This window comes from Rhopalosiphum maidis, chromosome 3 (assembly GCF_003676215.2).
Source record: "Rhopalosiphum maidis isolate BTI-1 chromosome 3, ASM367621v3, whole genome shotgun sequence".
Lineage (NCBI taxonomy): Eukaryota > Metazoa > Arthropoda > Insecta > Hemiptera > Aphididae > Rhopalosiphum > Rhopalosiphum maidis.
Genome location: NC_040879.1, coordinates 32307568 through 32326248, shown reverse-complemented (window position 1 = coordinate 32326248; position 18681 = coordinate 32307568). Strand labels below are relative to the sequence as shown.

The window sequence follows — 18681 nt, the reverse complement described above, 5'->3', positions numbered from 1 at the left end:
AACAAATAATTTGTGGCACAATTTGTAGTGATGATTTAAGATAATTAGTTAAATAATAATAATAAATATCCTAATAATTATTAAATATATGGTAAGAAAAATTATTATGATGTTATCACGTGCGTTTTGATAAAAATTCAGGATGATGCAGTGTCCCCTGCGTTCCCCTTAAAAATAAAAGTAGGGGTACGCTAAAATTTCTGAAAAATTAGTTGGGGCACTCCGTCCCTCCCCCCAGATCGAGCACTGCTATTGCGTTATATTATCTGTGTGCTATACCGTTTGACTGTCTGAGTTATGACACCTACTGCGGAATACGAACAACGTTGTCGTGCAGAGTATAGGCTCAATGGAGAACGCCGCGAGAAACCTGTAGGTCTTGCGGGTACAGGCTACCTATAATATATTCCGAGTGTACTGTGCTGTTTAGGTGCAGTACTGCAGTAAGAAATGCACTCGAAAGTTGTTACGACGCGTCCGACGCAAATGTGGGCAATTTGAATAATCAACATCACGCAGTATTATTTTCGATTATATTATTATTCCGATGTTCTCGTATTTCCATCCCACGTGATAATAAACACGTAACACGTCAAAACAAAACAAAGATAATTCTGCTTCAGAATTTGAAAATATCGAAAATGTATGTTGTCGTATAAAAAAGTAAAAGACTTAAAAAACATTTTCAAAAACTTTAATATATTTTGAAATAATGAGTGTTGTTTGACAAAATGACAAAATAATCGACCAATAAAATATTATTGTGGATAACATCAACATAATATCACAAGGCCATAATGTAATATGTTATTTACAGTGGTTCTCCAAAGTTGACGTAATTTCCTCGGTTATTCAATTTATACATCGAATTTATTAGGTATCGTCATACAATAGTAGGTAATATTATGTTAACCGTCGTTAAATCGAAACATTTTTTCCACGACGAATTAATTTATTTGATCATTATGACCGAAATAATTATTGCAATATTTTTAAGCAAATCGGACAGAAACACGTCATTCATCGTCCATATTTTTACTTATATTCGTAGACTATAATATATGTTATATGTAGTAATGTATATTAAATATTATGTTATTCGTCTTTAAAAAACCTTCAAAATTAAAATAGTTATATTGGTGGGAATATACCTACACAAAAAATACACGATTCCAACGAATCTATACAAATACATTCACTCGATTAGGACCATGTACAGCTAGTAACTATATACACAAACATTTAAACTAGGTATCTACCATACATATGACATTGATTTTTACGTATTGTTATTATTGCTTTAGGTACTAATTACTAAATGAATAAAATCGCTAACCGTTTTAACTAGAATCCCACGTACCCATAACGGTATAACGTAAATTTATATAAGAAAATAAAAACATAGAAATGTACAAATAAAATCACAAATCATTTCCTCGGTATAGGTATAGATATTAGGTATAATGTATAGTGTATACTATTATCGGTGATAAAATTAGCTAACTTACTTATCGGACTAACCACCCACTGACGATAATCCTTGTATATTAACGATTTTACATAGAAAGTAGGTTGTCAGCATAGACATTATTTAAGTATATGTTTACCTACTTTAAGTAATTATTTACTACCTATATATTTAGGTAGTGTATAAGGTCAATTATGGTTTCAAAACATTGATCGCTATTATGGATTTTTGTAGGTGTATGAATATTTAAATGTTTGTCTGCATTTTACGTCATCATTGTGGCACTAAAAATAATCATGATATTATTGATATTATATATTTATATTAATAATTAATAAATTTTCAACATCGTTTTTGAAACAGTAAAAAAAACTAAAATAAAACAAGGCAAACAGGTTGATATTCAATTTAATAGGTAATAATATTTAGGTCGAAATAAATAATACATTGTTGATAGATATAGTTTACACAACATATATACTAGAGTTGTTGTAGTCCATAGGTATACGAATACTTAAAAGACATATTCTTAATATTATGATAGCTTCTTATCACTTGGTTTATTAAAATATTATCTAGCAGAAACACGAGACATAATTCACCTAAATTACATACAGCAACTATAAAAATTAATAATACTCTCACATAAATAATAGACGAAGCAAACCCAATGGTTTTTAGGTAATCATAATTTAGAAAAAATTTAAATTATATTCATTCTAATTCTAACCTTTCCATTATAATGATTTAGGGTATCTTAATAAACCAATTTCATTCATGGTAATTATACCTATAATTTACCTACTGCAAGTAACTGTAAATTAAATTATAATATATATAATATGATATTGATTAGATGACCAGAAAACGAATTACCGAACTTAATTATCATACAATTATAATGTTATATCAACAAATTGATGGGTAGCTTTAATAATTAATAGTCATTAACCACGGTAATTGACATATTATATTATGCGTATGCGTTTACGTTAACAGAACCGTAAATAATGTTGTTTCTTAAACCGACGCCGTCACCGCCAGTCGCATTAGTTTATAATAATATTAGAGTAAGTATATACCTAATAATTGTTATATATTAATATGCCGTCACCGACATAATTAATAATTAGTTTGATATATTACTATATTAGAATAGTGACTAAGTTAAATAGACTTTAGTTTTGCGTATAATACGTATGTAACAGTAGCGTGGGGGTGGCCAAATGCCAAAATAATGCTTAAACAATAATTTAATCGCACAGAAAGCTATAAATTATTTATCAGTGTTGTGTATTTACCTCATATATTATTATCTATACTGAGTATGTATAATCCATCCATCAAAACAGATCGTTTTATTATTTTAGGCCAAATGCAACGTGTGACCTTACAACAATAAACCTGTGACAGACTTGTTGACTTATTAATACGTTTTAACATAGGTTGTGTGTGTATAATGTAATGAATAGGTATACTTAAAATTTATCATTTGTTTGAATTGCATATTTTAATATATTCGCTTAAAAAGGCTTGACATTTTACCGCATGTGTTCAAATTATTACATTTTTAAAAATGACCATTATAGTTTCCAGGAGAAAAGTTTCGTATTAAACTTTTTTTATGACTTTATTTTTATGTAATACAGTTCTTATACATAGACGTCTTTCAGAATGGGGATTTTTAATTTTTTTTTTTTTTAAGTACAACTAATACACACTATTAAGTGAATTTGATAAGATCAAGAAAATTATTATTGGTAATTTATAGAGAGCAAAAAAGTATTAATATAACTAAATAAACATTTTAATTATATGTAATAAAAATAAAAATTGATACCTAATATTATTGACAAAATAACTGTTTGACTTAAATAAATTTCAATGAAAATCAAACTTTAAAAATGATTATACAATTTTTTGGCAGCCATATTCAAAATTAAATTAATATATATATATTATATAATAAAATATTATTTCACTAAAAAGTTATTAGACTTTCATTAAAACGAAAAATTCGTTTTAACGTAGTGATTCTTGCATATCATATTCAACTACCAACCATGATGGGAGTTATTTAATTTATCTTCTCATTTCTAAACATAATAATTTATTCTTTACCAAATATGTAAAAATTATTGTTGATCACAAAAACGAAAAAAAACAAAACTATCACGCTTTAATCGGATAATAAAATACATTGATATAATAATAAAATCTACATGAGAACATTTATATTATTAAAAAGTAGGAGAATATGGATCTAATCCCTTAATTTGTAATGTCCTTAGGTAGGTATTACGTGAGTGGAATTGTGGAAAAGTAAATAACCTTACATTATTTTAATGGCAGATCTTAAACCTTGAATCATTCATGTGAGTATCAACTATAACTGATTATCCATAGTTATTAAAATTTTGTTTCAATTGAAATATTTTACCTATATGTTAATTGATTTGATTTTTATCTGCTTTTTACATTTTAGTAAAATATATTATATAACAATAACCTACCATCTAGTAATAATGGTAAGAGGACGCTACATACGCATGTATTATCACTGTCTTACGCATGAATAACATAGCGAAAATTGTTTATAGAACACGCAGGATGTAGAGATAGTTAAGACTCTAAATTGATTATCATTATATATATAATGTAGTTGAGAACATTATCGGTGAAATATCGTTTTTATTTTTTTTTATATCACTTATACGAAAAAAGTTCTTATTGTTTAAATATCCATTATTTTTAAGCTTGAATAACTTTTTTGTAGTTTTGATATAAAAAAAATAAAAACTATTTTTCACAGCCAAATTTCTTCTTTTAATGTGGTGAAAATATCGTTTCTCAGTTATGATTGTATAGCCTTCTTGGCTCTTTTCTGTGCGAAAAAGTTTTTGTTATGTTTTACATTTGTAAGACGGAGACAACACATGGAGGTAACGTCTTCTTAAATAATATACTTTTTATACACTAAATAATTTATAATCTAATATTAAATCGCTTGGTGACATATCGGAATTATTTAAAACAACAATTTTAATCATTTAATACCAATTAAACTAGGTACACATTTCATTTAAGTTTGTATAACTCTCATCGATTTCCAACAATTTGTAAATTTAATAATTAGGGAACGGATTTAAATGCAAATTGCATTTTTTTCCGAAAACATTATTTTTCAAGCACAAATCAAAGCAACAATTCATTTCATACATCAAGAAATTAAAAAATGTAACTTTTATTTTGCATTTTTCGACATTTTTATCTTTTAGTGCATTTTTGTAAAAGAAATGATAAGATTTGACAAAAATTAAGCAGCACCTGATTATACAGTGCTATTATGAAACACAAGGTAAAAGTATAACGAATGTATCTATCTAAATTGTATATTCATTTTTTGAAATAATTTTTGAGTAAAAATAAAATAGGAGAACTAAAAAATGATGAAAATGATACGAATAATTAATATCTAAAAATAAAAATTTATACAATCAAACAAATTTTTTCAATATTAAAAATAATTTTTTTTAATGCATTAAATCATACTTTTTAAAGTCATTTTTTTTTTTGTTTTTAAGAGCATTTAAATCTGTTCCCTAATAATAATCTACCTAAAATACTACCTAGGATGATGATAAAATTATTCCTTTATAAGAATTTTTAATCTTGAGATAATACCTAATGCATTTAATGTTTTATTAAGTATTCAGTTGGAAGTTAAATCATTTATATTACAAATACTGGAATATGCGTGTTTTAGAATACTTCTCTTAATATAATTTTTATTCTATAAAATTCTATCTTATAATGTTAAATTCTAATATAATTACTGTCTATATAAATTTGTATTATTTACTAGAATGACAAATAACAATAGTCGCTGATATTCATTTTAACAACGCTATATTTTGGTTGTAATATATAAAGCAATAATATGGATATTATTTATACAATGATTCGTGCAGTGTTTAAACAGCTTAAGTAACATAACACCAATGAACAAATACATGACGTCGCGTTGTCTGATAGACCAAATTGTACGTGAATGTAAAATATTTTTGTCACAAAATATATTTGCCAATTTTTAGTGATGAAATATGTCATATTTTTTTTATTTTATACGTTTTAAAACATCTTGTTCTGTTATAGTGAGTACGTTTAGTGCATATTCGTAATTAATACCTTAACTAATAACTACGAATAATTTACGTGTGAATATTTATCTTCTTCGGCTTGGTTTTTATTACCATGACACATATTAGTTGGCAATAATTATTACAAATATCATGTAGTACGTAAAAGGGGTCATAACACACGCGCAAGAACACTTTATAAAAGGTGTGAAGCATCATGAGTGACGTTCATTTAGAAGACTTGTTCTACGAGTGTGATCGAAATGGCGAAGGGAAAATTGGCCCAGAAGAATTTCAAGAATTATGCGCCAAATTTGATATTGAACCCAGCGATTCGGATGTGATATTTTCAGATTTGGATCGTGACGGTGACGGACAAATATGCCTGGAGGACTTTGCGTGGGGATTTCGTGATTTTTTATCTCCTGATAAACAAGAAAAACCCACCGAATATATGCCTCGTGGGCATTTGGAAAAGAGGAACTCACAAGCCTGGGCAAATTTTGTAGCTGTTATTGGAGAGCCAGCTTTAAAGAAATTATTCCATACAAGGTATTTACAGCTTGTATCAAATTTATTAATATTTATCATCGTTACATTATAATATTATATGATATGTTTATACAGTATACATACATTACACACTTTTATTTAATTTGGGAATTCCTAACTCAAAAATATAGTACGTAATATACACTGTATAATTGTAAAATAGGTACATGTATGGCATATACTTACATACGTGTGTGATGTACTGATGTATATATTGTATAAATATGTATTATTATTCTGTTAACTTTAACTAAAAATTAACACTAATTTAATATGTTAATTCTATTAAAATCAAAGTTTAAAAAATACTAGACTGGTTTCTTAACAGTTAAAATTGCAGAATATACTATAAATAAGTTAAATCAAAAGTTACTTTTTCATCACGTTAATTTTTACTATGTCAAGTTTGTATGTATTATATCATGATAATAGACTAATACTGAAATATTTTTATCACAATGCAATTAAATGATCAAAAGAAAATTTAATAACACAAAAATAACGTTTTTATAATAATTATAAGCCTCATTATTATACTATTTTTTTATTATTATAAATTATAATAAGTTATTTAATAATTTACGTGAAACGATCAAATACTTATTTCAAAACGTAAAAGAAAAAATAACTTTTTTCAGTCTTGGACATTTTATTTAAACAATATGTTTTCTTCTATTTTTGTGTACAATATATGTACACGATTACGTGGACTAGAACCTTAACGATTTTTTTGTCAAAACTTTATAACAATTTAGTTAATTTTAAACTTATCAGTCCATAGGTATAATATAAATATTAATATTATATATTATTAAATATATAAAAAATTCATGTTTTCATTAAAAGCTTAAAAAGTATAATATCTAATTTATATTAAATAATTAAAAAAAAGACACATATACCTAACTGTTTTACAAATTAATTCTTTGATATTCAACGTAACATGGTCAATTTTTTAAGCAGGGTAAATACATTTTTATGGAAATCTTTCCTACACTAAAAGTCATTTTACTAAAAGTAACTAGTCTAAAATCGCGATTGTCGAAGTTAATGTTTGGACATATAGTGTAGTATAGTTGTAGTTCAAATAATTAGGTACCACATAAACGCAACAGAATAAAATAAATAGAGAAAATCCAAGTTATTAATATATTTTATTTAAATTTGACAGAGCTTTAATGGTCCAGAATACTTTCAAAAAAATATGAAAACTCGTATTTATCAAATTCTGATTAAATTAATTATTTATGGGTCAAAGACATTTTGTTTTATGTTAGTAAAAATTGATGAAAATTTAATATCTGTGTTTGAATGAAAGGTAATAAAGTAAAAAAGATGATAGATAATACTAAAAAAAAATAATAAACTGAGAGAACTATATTAAATTCTAAATATTGTGGAATACATTAATAAAAAAAGACTGATAGGTGTAAAAAGCATGGCATAAAGAAAGATTTTGCTGAGAACAGTGCAACACCAGGAAAAGGTCATTTGGAAGGCTAAGATTAAAGTTGGAAGATAGGGTAAAAGAAGTATAAAAAAAGCTAAGCCAGGAGTTGATTGAAAGGAAATATCATTAGCTAGTGAAATTTAAAGATAAATATGTTTGACAGTTTTATATTATAACAATCTATATCATGAAACAATTATATTCAGTAGATAACTTTATATATTAAGCTTCAGTATAATAGCTAAAACCATTGCATTTTTTTTAATCCATCAGTATGTTTTTTTGTATCTTTGTTTTTGCAATCATTATTGTATTTGTTTAGTTAAATTTTATTTTTATTATGTGTAGTTTATTTTTTAAGCCATTTATTGTAGCACTTTTGCCGATCTCACGTTTTTTACTTGGTCATCTGCAAATTCGAAAGCTTTAATTTTAGTTCTGTTTATTCTGACTTCATTTTCTCACCTTTATAACTCCTTCTATCGTTCTTAAACGTTATACGTTAAATTTGATAGGTAAGAGCATATAGCCTTTCAGTATTTTATTAATTTCTACAGAAATATCACCAATAATCATAACTATAGTTTTTCAGTTTTCATATGGAAAATGTATTTATGTATTTAACTATAGCCTTTCAGGTAATTGTCTTTGTTTTAATATCTGGAACTTTTTATCCTGGATAATTCTATTGAAAACGTTTTCATAATTATAAAATATATTAATAATATTCTGTTCCAATCTATCATATTATTGATACGATTCATATGTGTGACGCACTCCACACGTTCATTTTATTTAATAATGAAATCATGTTGTATGTAATATATTTTAGTCATTTTCCTGAATTTAATATATTCTACTAGTTAAAACATATATTGAGCTAAGGTTTTCCCGGCTTCTTTTAATGGCTGAATAAGTAACCTATCTACATCTAAAATCTAGATCTTTTAGGGTGGATTCGTTTTTAAATATTTATCAAAATTTGTAACTAGGTACCTACTTAGCTAATATATTAATTTAATTGGGTCTTTTCTGTTGTTAAATGATAATTCACACCGAACCTGAGGCCTATATATATGCGAGATATTACAAGGTATTTATACCGATCTGTTAAATTTAATATATATTTTTTAAAGTAGGTATGAAAAATTAAATAACTAATTAATACTTCAAATGTAGCAATAATATTGTATATCTAGTAAAATATTTTAAAAGCCTTAAAGGTATACATTTATTTACTACTAAATGATGTATGCAATTATACAAGTTTAATATATATAATATATAAGTTTCTTTGATCAAATAATGTTTCTATTATTTTTTTTTTGCATATTATTATGCCATTTACTGATATATATTTTCAGTGGAAAAAAGTTAGCGGATTTGTACATGGAGATTCAGAATTGTAGTCCATCATCAGAACTAATATCACATTTTGAAGGAGCTTTGAGTTCATTAATGGAAGATGTTAAACGATTACACGAAGATAATGAAAAACTTGAAAACATGTTTAATCGGTATAATGCATAAGTATTAAGTATAATACAAAAATATATAATGGTTATATAATTTTCATTGTAAAATTCTTACAATTAAGTTAAAAATTTGTTTTGTTTTTTTTTTCAGTGAGCGTCAAACACATCTAACAAGACTGCGAGGCTTAGAAGAAGAAATAGATGCGCAAGTTGCAAAAGTTGAAGCTCAGGCCAGAGACGAAGCAAGAGAACAATTTGAATTTGAAAAAAAAGAATTGATGAAAAAAATGGAAGCCGAAACGATAGAATTAAAAACACATTTGAAATTGTTTCAAAAGGTTCACAGTACATATTATTAATACTTTCTGGTTCATATCTAATACATTTGAATTTTATAAAGGTAAACACTGTGTTAAGCCAAAAAAAAGTAGACAAAAACGATATGGACGAGACCATAGAAGAATCAAGAGAATTGAGACGTAAATTAATTGATACTCAAACTAATTTGGCAGTGGTTCGTTCAGAAATGGAAAAACTTAGATCTGAATATGAAATTAAATGCGAGGAGTTTAATAACAAGTACGTAACTTGTTTCGATTTTATAAATCATTTCATTAGCATAATATAAACATACATTAAATATTATTAGAATACAAGTAAATATCGATCCTTTGGAAGAACAAAGTGGAGCACAATATACTATAAAACGATTAATGGATGATATTGGTAATTTCAGAATCATTAATTTTAACTTCAATAGGTACATTTAACGATATATTTAATAATTTTAAAAGGTGCAACGCACTTTTTTTGTTTTGTAATATTTCAGACAGCGGACGGTCTACTCTTATGGAATCAAATAATTATTATCAAAGGGATCTACAAGATGAACTTTCAAATGCATCTTCAATCAACGCACCTTACCATTCAGCAAAAACGGTAATTAAAAATAATTTGTAGTTAAAACCATTAAACGTAAAACTATTAATATGCTAATCAATTGAATAAATAATAACCAATAATTGTATTACTTCATTAAAACAAATATGATAATATTTTCTTATGTTCTTAGGTACCTTTAACCTCTTAATATAAATTGTTAGATATATTGTTTTTATAAAACATTGAACATGAAATATTTTTAAGTAAAGATCGATTATAGTGCTCATATTATAGGTATTAGTAAATTAATTAGCATTAATTTTAAACATTGTATTAGGCATTTTATTAGGAATCATAAAACTACTTAATGAACTTGATTTATTTATTTATTTTCAAAATCTATCAAATAAAACAATTCAGAAAATTTGGTTAATATGATGCACTAAGAACAAAGTGTTATAAAAGTTAAAAAGTTTTAAATGTGATTAACAGTTTAGTATGTGCCTTTTACTTATTAAATTAGTAATTTTTTGAAGCTAAAGAAATTGAAGAAAAAAACGAATTATAGAAATTGTTACTTATAATTTTATTATTAATTTTATTTTTAAAAGTTAATAATTGTAACTTAAAATATAATAAAATGGAAATAAATAAAATTAGTTGATACTAGAAAAAATATTCAATAAATAGTGGTTCTTATTGTTAAGTGTTAAATTAAAAAATTAAAACCACAACATTTTTATCGCTTACAAATTGATATTTGATAAATTAAGTAAATATATCAAATAACGTTTTAAAATATCTTTTCTAGAAATAGTTCTAGTTGGAAGTTTTTTAGGTGGTAGGATTAAAGGTTAACAATTTATAGAAGTTTTATTACTAATTGATACAAACAAAAAAAATATAAGGAAAAATGGGAATTTGTATGCAAAATAAGTTTTCTACAAAAATGATTTTATTATTTTATTGTAATTAAAAAACAAACAACCATAAAAACTTACTAAATTAATTTTTTTTTAAATATTAATCAAAAATGTATGCTTTGTCAAAAATTTTGAAAAATGTAATACAAGGCTTATTGCATATATTTTTAAAAAAAAATGTTAATCGAAAATCTACAATAATTTTTTCAGTATTTGAAGTAAAAATCTAGATAAAATTCATCAAAAGTTAAAAATTCATAGCATTTTACATACCTATGGTTTGAATATGAAAGACAAGGTTCTATATAAGTTTTTCTTACAATAAAATAAAGTAAGTTAGCATAATTTCACAAATATTTTTGAAAGAGCCTGAAATTTACATTTTTAAATTAATAAAATAATTATTTTATGAGTAAACAAACGAAATATCTTTGAACAATTAAGTTTTTTTGTTGTAATTCAAAAACTATTTTTCATAAAAATTTGAAGCATTCTATTGTTACTTAAATTACCAATTCCTATACTCAATAAATTAGGTAGGTATTTGAAATGTTTAAATAATTTTTTTAATATAGTAATTAAAATGTTTAGGTTCAGTAAAAAAACTTTAAAATTGTATACAATACCCCACTAAAGTTTTCCTTATAGCAATTTAAAAATATTAAAAAAACAACAGCATGATTTTTTTACAAAGCTTGAAGTTAGTATTTTAAAAAAAAACTATAAAAATTTATAATTTTTTTTATTACTAATTTTTCATAACTCAAAAATCATAAAAATAAACCAACACATTTTTTATACACATGAGATTAGGAGTTCAAATGTTGACAAAATCGAATATTTAAATTAGGAATAACGATTTTAATTGTTTTTTTTTGCAAAAATATTATTTTTGGGAACTTAAAGCTTTTACACATAATATTGTATTTTACTGAATGTAGATATATTATGACATTTTAGGTCATTTTCAAGCTATATTGCATTAAACTAAATTCTTATTTACAACCGTTCAACGATAAGTCGGTATTTACTTAAAAGTTACTATTAAAAATGTGTGATATTTTTATTTATTTGATATTTAGTGTATATTATACTATATAACAGGGGCGGCCAAACGTCAATCGTGGACAAATTTAAAGTCGATCATGTTAGAATTTATTTTAGGGCCACGCACATAAATATTTATTGAGGTTGTAGTATTATTATATTATTTTTAGTAATTAGTTTATAATACTTGTTGTATATTTATATACATTTTATAGCAAGTATGTCTCTTAATAATTATAGTTATTCAATAATAAAACAATTTTCTATGAAAGTTGATTCTCAAAAGTGTAGTATATTTTTAGTTGATCGTAACCAAATAAAGTTTGGCCACCTCTGCTATATAATCTAGAGCCTATACATACTATTATCTATTTCCGTGTACTTTGTTACACGTACAAATTCCAACTGTGAGATTACTAATGACTCAAATATTAAACAATTTAGTAAAATAATTCTTTTATTAATTTTGGGGTTTAATCAAAATTAAATACTAAAAACAAAAAAATATTATCAATTAGATTAATATAAGCTATACCTAAAACATTAATTTATTTAAAATATCATGAAATTAGCTTATTTTATGAAAGATTAAATTAGGTCTAGGGTATTTTACACATTATAATATACAATAGTAATAATAGTGCATCAACATTCAATTTCTTTATAATACTTTCTTTATAAGACATATAAGTTGTTCTTAACTAATATACATTTATTATGTATGTAAGTTGTTTTTTGTTATATATTCAGTACCGTACTAATCATCAATGGTATCCTAGGGCAATTATATTTGGCGCTCCTAATTATAAATGGACATTGAGGGGGGGTAGGGGCTCTTTTGCGGCCCATTAAAATATTGCTACTTTTGCCACCCTGGGGCACTTACTCTAATTACCGCCACCGTTGCGCGGCTCCTGTATATGGTATAGGTACCTAACAACTAAAAGCAAATAAACAATGTAACTGGAGATTTTATACTTAATAGTCGTCATTATTTATTATATTTATATTAATTCTACAATCGTTTTCAGATAGAATTTGAGGAAATGAGTTTATCCGGTCGTGATTCACATAATATGATGCATTATCATACACCAGCTAGTGCAATGAGCATAAGTAGTTATGATATGATGGGTGGTGATCCAGAAAGAACATATAAAATTGTATTTGCCGGTGACGCAGCTGTTGGAAAAACGTGTTTCATACACCGTTTTTGTAAAGGCACATTCTCTACAAAACTTGGATCTACTTTAGGTATCAATTAAGTATCATTAAAATAATTCTTATAATCTAAAATAATAATCAAAAGAATATAACTAATAGGTATATAATTGACAATTTTGTTCTATGAATACGTCTTATGGGAGAGCTTTAAAAATGTAATGCAGCATTATTCATATTAATTATAGATAAATAATTTAAACGGATAATTTTTGATTAGATAATATTAATCAATGTCTTCAAATTTAATTTTACAGGTGTTGATTTTCAAGTGAAAACAATTAGAGTTGATGATAGAAATGTAGCGTTACAGTTATGGGATACAGCTGGTAAAGTTTCAAAAGACAAACTCTTTCAATAAAACTAACTTTGAACATTATTACTTCTCAAAAAATATTATATAGATAACACAAATATTTTTACAACACAACATTTTTTCACGATACGCTTGACAATCAATAAATTAGTTTTTCCAAATTAACTTTCAGTCGTGTAACACTTGGTATACCATTAGTAAACTAATATTTTTGGAGTTTGGTATTACACTAAAACATATAAATGCATAATGTATTATAATATTTATATTAATCATATTAAAGACTGTTGAGTAAATGTTATTTAAAATATTTAAAAAAATTGTTATTTTAAATTAAAGTTACATGCAATTTTTATAAAAAAAAAAATACTACATTAATATTATAACAAATTACATTTTTTTCATAAAGTTAGGTATTTGAAAATTGTATAACTGATTAATCATTACAAATGTAATCAAGTTATGTAATTTTGATTCATGTAACTATCATGTTTTTGACGTTAGTTATATGTATATAAAAAAAATGTAAGAAAACTCGAGTTCTGATATAATATAGTATAACATTCAATATTTTGAGAGTAATTAAAATATTTTAATTAATTTTTTATTTATCTATCTAATTTTCGTATTTAAATATTTATCTTAACTTTGAGAGACCTTGAGTTCTCTGCAGTCGACCAATGAATAATCGATAAATATTAACATTGTGAATATATACTATACTATAAACACACTATAGCACAATTATATTAATATGGCCCATATTCAAATACTCTAAAAAAATGTCTTTTGATATCGTAATAATACTTGCAAAGAATGACAATAAAACATTTTTTATTTAATTTAATTATTCTATTAAAAAAAAATTCAATGGATTTTGTCTTACAGTCCCGACTGAATTATTCGCTTTAAGCATACAAAATATAAAATTAAGATATTAAGATAAACTCTACGATTTTATATCTATTAAATTTACTCTAACAATTTTCTTTAGTGAATCACCTTTTTTTAATTAATAAAATAATCTGAAAATATTAAAAAATGCTCTGAGAATCATAAAACATTAAAAAATTCAAATTATAACTTTTACTTATAAATATCTGTTACATGAATCAAATAATGTACTTGGAGTCACTCCAATGGAGTGTATATATTTTTCTAGAGAAACGAAAAGCACTTTGGATCAAAATCTACATATTATTAATAGTATTTTTTCAAATAAGTATATTTACTGAAAAACCCATACTTTAGAAGTAATAATATGGTACTTCACGAAGATTTTTAAATTTTAAAATATTTAACCATTGTGTTATGCATTATTTGAAAACATTTGAATACTTTTATATTATAGAAAGCTTTAAATAACTCGTAATAAAAATTTGAAAGTTTCTAATCAATATAATACTGTATTATTTGAAACTTCTATTTATGTTTATGGTTTATATATAAAATTATAATTGCCATATTTGAATTAGTCTATTATTGAAACAAACGTTATAAGATATAATTATTATTACTAATATGTAAGCTTCGATAGAAAATGCATTGTTTTAACAAAACTTACAAATTTTACAATAATTATATCAAAAGAATAATGGTGCATTTTAAACATTGCATGTTGTTTAAAGGACAAGAAAGATTTCGTTCCATTACAAAAGCGTATTTTCGAAGAGCAGATGGAGTCATTTTACTTTATGATGTAACTAATGAAAGATCTTTTATCAATATTCGTCAATGGGTTTTATCGATTACGGTAAAAAAGATTATTTAATAAATGAATGACCATAGTTATAATATTCAATAGAGATAATAAAATTCATGTGTATCAATTATTGTTAATAGTGTTGAATTAAAGATATTAGATTCATATTTTAATTAATGTATTTTTATTAAAATGAAGAAAAAATATAGTTATTCATTTTTAATATTTTTTTAAATCAATATTACCTCAGTAATAAATTTATTTGAATTATGTTAAAAACCAAAATTGTAACTAAAGTAATTAAACAATAAATCATAGATATGTTTCTAAGAAAACATTTCAAATTAAATGTTTAGTTTATTTATATCATATTTTTTCTAAAGATAAAAAAAACTCATTAGATATTTTAAGCACGCTTCTTACAATTGATTATACTACTCAAAAGTAGTGTCTATATATTTTTTTAGATTAAAAATCTGATGATGTTAATTAACTTAATTTTGTGAAAACTTTAGGTCTTTATACTAAAATGTACGGAAGTAGAGAGGCCCCTTAAAAATAATTAAAATAAATATAATGTAATCAACAAGATTTTAGAACGGTATATGTTGTATACATTTTTAATTCAAAACTATTTTGTGTACTTATAGTATTTTTTTAAATATTTTATTAAAGAAAATCATTTACTAACTCATAAGATCTTATAAAACACTGTTTGCTTTTTCCTTATTATAATTTATACTGACTAATGTTGGATAAATTAATCATGTACAAATAATTAATTAAAAGTTAATTTGAAAATATTTATAATTTTATTTTTGTAGGATAAATCGATAATATAGAATATGGTCATAGCACATAAGATTTTGCTTATTGCCAACTATCAATTTGGAAATAAATATCTTTTTTAAATATGATTTTTTTTAAATTGCTTACCTGAGAGTTGATCCAACTCAAAACTTTTCTAGGCATACTTTTGTCTATTAGAGAAGTAATTTTTTTATCGTGGATTATTATTTAGACTTTTAATATTGAGCTAGTTGTCAGTGTAAACTCTACATTTCCCTTTGAGTGGCTTTTGAAAATAATAAAAAGAATTATCAGACGTTATTACAAAACAATAATAATTTTAGTAATGAGTATTTACCACATAATAATAATAATATTATTTCATAATTTCAACATATTTGTGTATAGGAAGTATCTGATAAACAGTTACCGATTTGTATTTGCGGTAACAAACTGGATTTAAGACGGGAAGCAGAATTGCAAGGACTTACTTGCGTGCCCACAAATAATGGTGAACTTTTGGCTAAGGATTACGACGCAGCATTTTTCGAAACTAGTTCCAAACTAGGAACGAATATTAATAATGCATTGATTACACTATGCAGGTATGACTTTTTTTTTTTATTGATTTTTTATGCACAGTTAAATAATATAGAACTTTAAAAACTTTTTTACACGTTGGACTTACGTATAATTTAATCATATTTTAACAATATGATATGTGTATTATTTATACACATATTATAATATAATAAATCATACTATATTTACATATGATTACTTTTAAACGTTTCAAATTGTAAATCACATATCCGATAATGGTAAAAAATTGTCAATATTGAAGTATTTACTATTGTACGCACGATTACTAAATTGTCAACAAATTATTTTCAGAGAAATGTTGATTAGAGAAGATGTTGACATTCAAACGTCTGCTTTGTACATCGCAGAACAAAAACATAGATTAAACCCAGGTTGCTGTTGATAGTAACTCATATTTATTTAACTTAAAAATTTATAAAATTATACTATTTAAATAATTAAACATATATGTGCTATAAAATTATAATACTATATTTACAAAATATTTTGTTCGACATAATAATCGTAAAATCTAATAAAACCTAATAAAAATATGATATAATATGGATTGAAACATGAGATATCTTCCATCATTAATATTACACGTATCTTTAAATATACATAAAATAATATATAAATGGAAATTTAGTTGAATAACAATAAAATTCGAACAAGAATAATGTTACAATTTCAAAATTAATTAATTTTAATAAAAATATATCATTGAAACGAAGTAATATTGAAAATAATTAATACGTTATACACAATGTATAATTGTACAAATACACAATATACAATGTATATTTTAAGAATATAGTATTTTAGTATAATAAGTAACGCTAATTTCTTGCCGGGGTTAAAACGAGGGTGACATAAAGAAATTCAACCCTTTACAACTGACCATGCATAAAAGTTCTTTAAAAAATGTGTTAAAAAGGTACTTATGCTTGTACGCTAAAGCCTTGAAGTTAAATCAAAACATTTTATCCGTTAAAATAATTACCTATTTGCTTTCAAAATAGTATCATTTTTGTTTGATAAAGATATTAGTTCACAGACGAGAGTACCTACTTAGTACTTGGCTTAATTTGTTTTATCATCTCACTATTCCTTATGTATAGTGTTTACCTACTTTTATTATATATAATAATAAAAAAATTAATATTAATTTAATTTAATTATACCTATTAAATTGTTATTATATTTTATTTTGTTGTTGTTTAGACACTAAGAGATACCAATAAATTATGATACTATGTACTAATATAAGTTCTAAAAAAATTAATGTACCTATTATTTAAAAAAATATATAGATATTTATTGTTACTTATGATTAAATGTTTTATTATATTCATTAAATAATTAAAACGTCGAAGGGTGCTAATTTTTGAAATAAAAAATTGTTTATAAAAACGAAAAGGTTACATCATGTACATTAAAATTAAATTAATAATAAATATACAATTTGATACTAGTTTAGAAATTAGAAATACTAATTAATACAATGATATTCCTGTCCATCATTGATTGCAACAACGTAATAAAATTAAAAATTTTAAATAATAATAATTTTTATAACTGATAGTGAAATTAGAGATTACAAAAGTGCCGACACACTATATCAATATAACGTATTATTGCTGGAAACCTAATTCAACCGAATACTCACGGGGTACTTAGTACTTGATGCTTTCGTATAATCAGAAGCCTAAAATGAATAATACATGTACCTACGTAGGAGGTTTAAAATATCGGCGTTGAAATGCATCAGAAGTCAGATTCTGAAGACTGTCGGGAATGCGAGTCGACGTCACGTCAGTAATTGAAGGTTATAATAATGTTCCTTATAATCATAAACACGCTGATCATATATACGCTGTAGTATAACAGTGTGTTTTTGTATCTATATAAATATATATATGTATAGGTGCCAACATACCTGCCTAGGTACCTAGGTAAATATATATATATATATATATGTATTTATACTATATATATTTGGTGTTCACTTGGCGGTGGTCGGACACAATGCACCGCAGCAACCGATTTATGCTCAATAATTGACCCTGAACCCGATAATTCACCATTAAACTGTAAAAATGGTTTGGGTGTAGGCATTAGCCAAAACGAATGAG

At 24.6% G+C, this 18681-nt stretch overlaps 1 protein-coding gene across 1 annotated transcript; it reads left to right on the top strand.

Annotated features, from left to right (window-relative positions):
* The first annotated feature begins 3780 nt into the window (after positions 1-3780).
* Positions 3781-17148, top strand: LOC113555877 (ras and EF-hand domain-containing protein homolog). Its single transcript, XM_026960469.1, has 12 exons — positions 3781-3843; positions 5334-6159; positions 8974-9126; positions 9236-9422; positions 9485-9663; positions 9734-9810; positions 9914-10023; positions 12968-13190; positions 13415-13486; positions 15102-15226; positions 16373-16569; positions 16859-17148. The coding sequence occupies exons 2-12, from the start codon at positions 5825-5827 to the stop codon at positions 16947-16949; spliced, it is 1749 nt and encodes a 582-aa protein (XP_026816270.1). The 5' UTR covers positions 3781-3843; positions 5334-5824; the 3' UTR covers positions 16950-17148.
* Positions 17149-18681: the final 1533 nt, after the last annotated feature.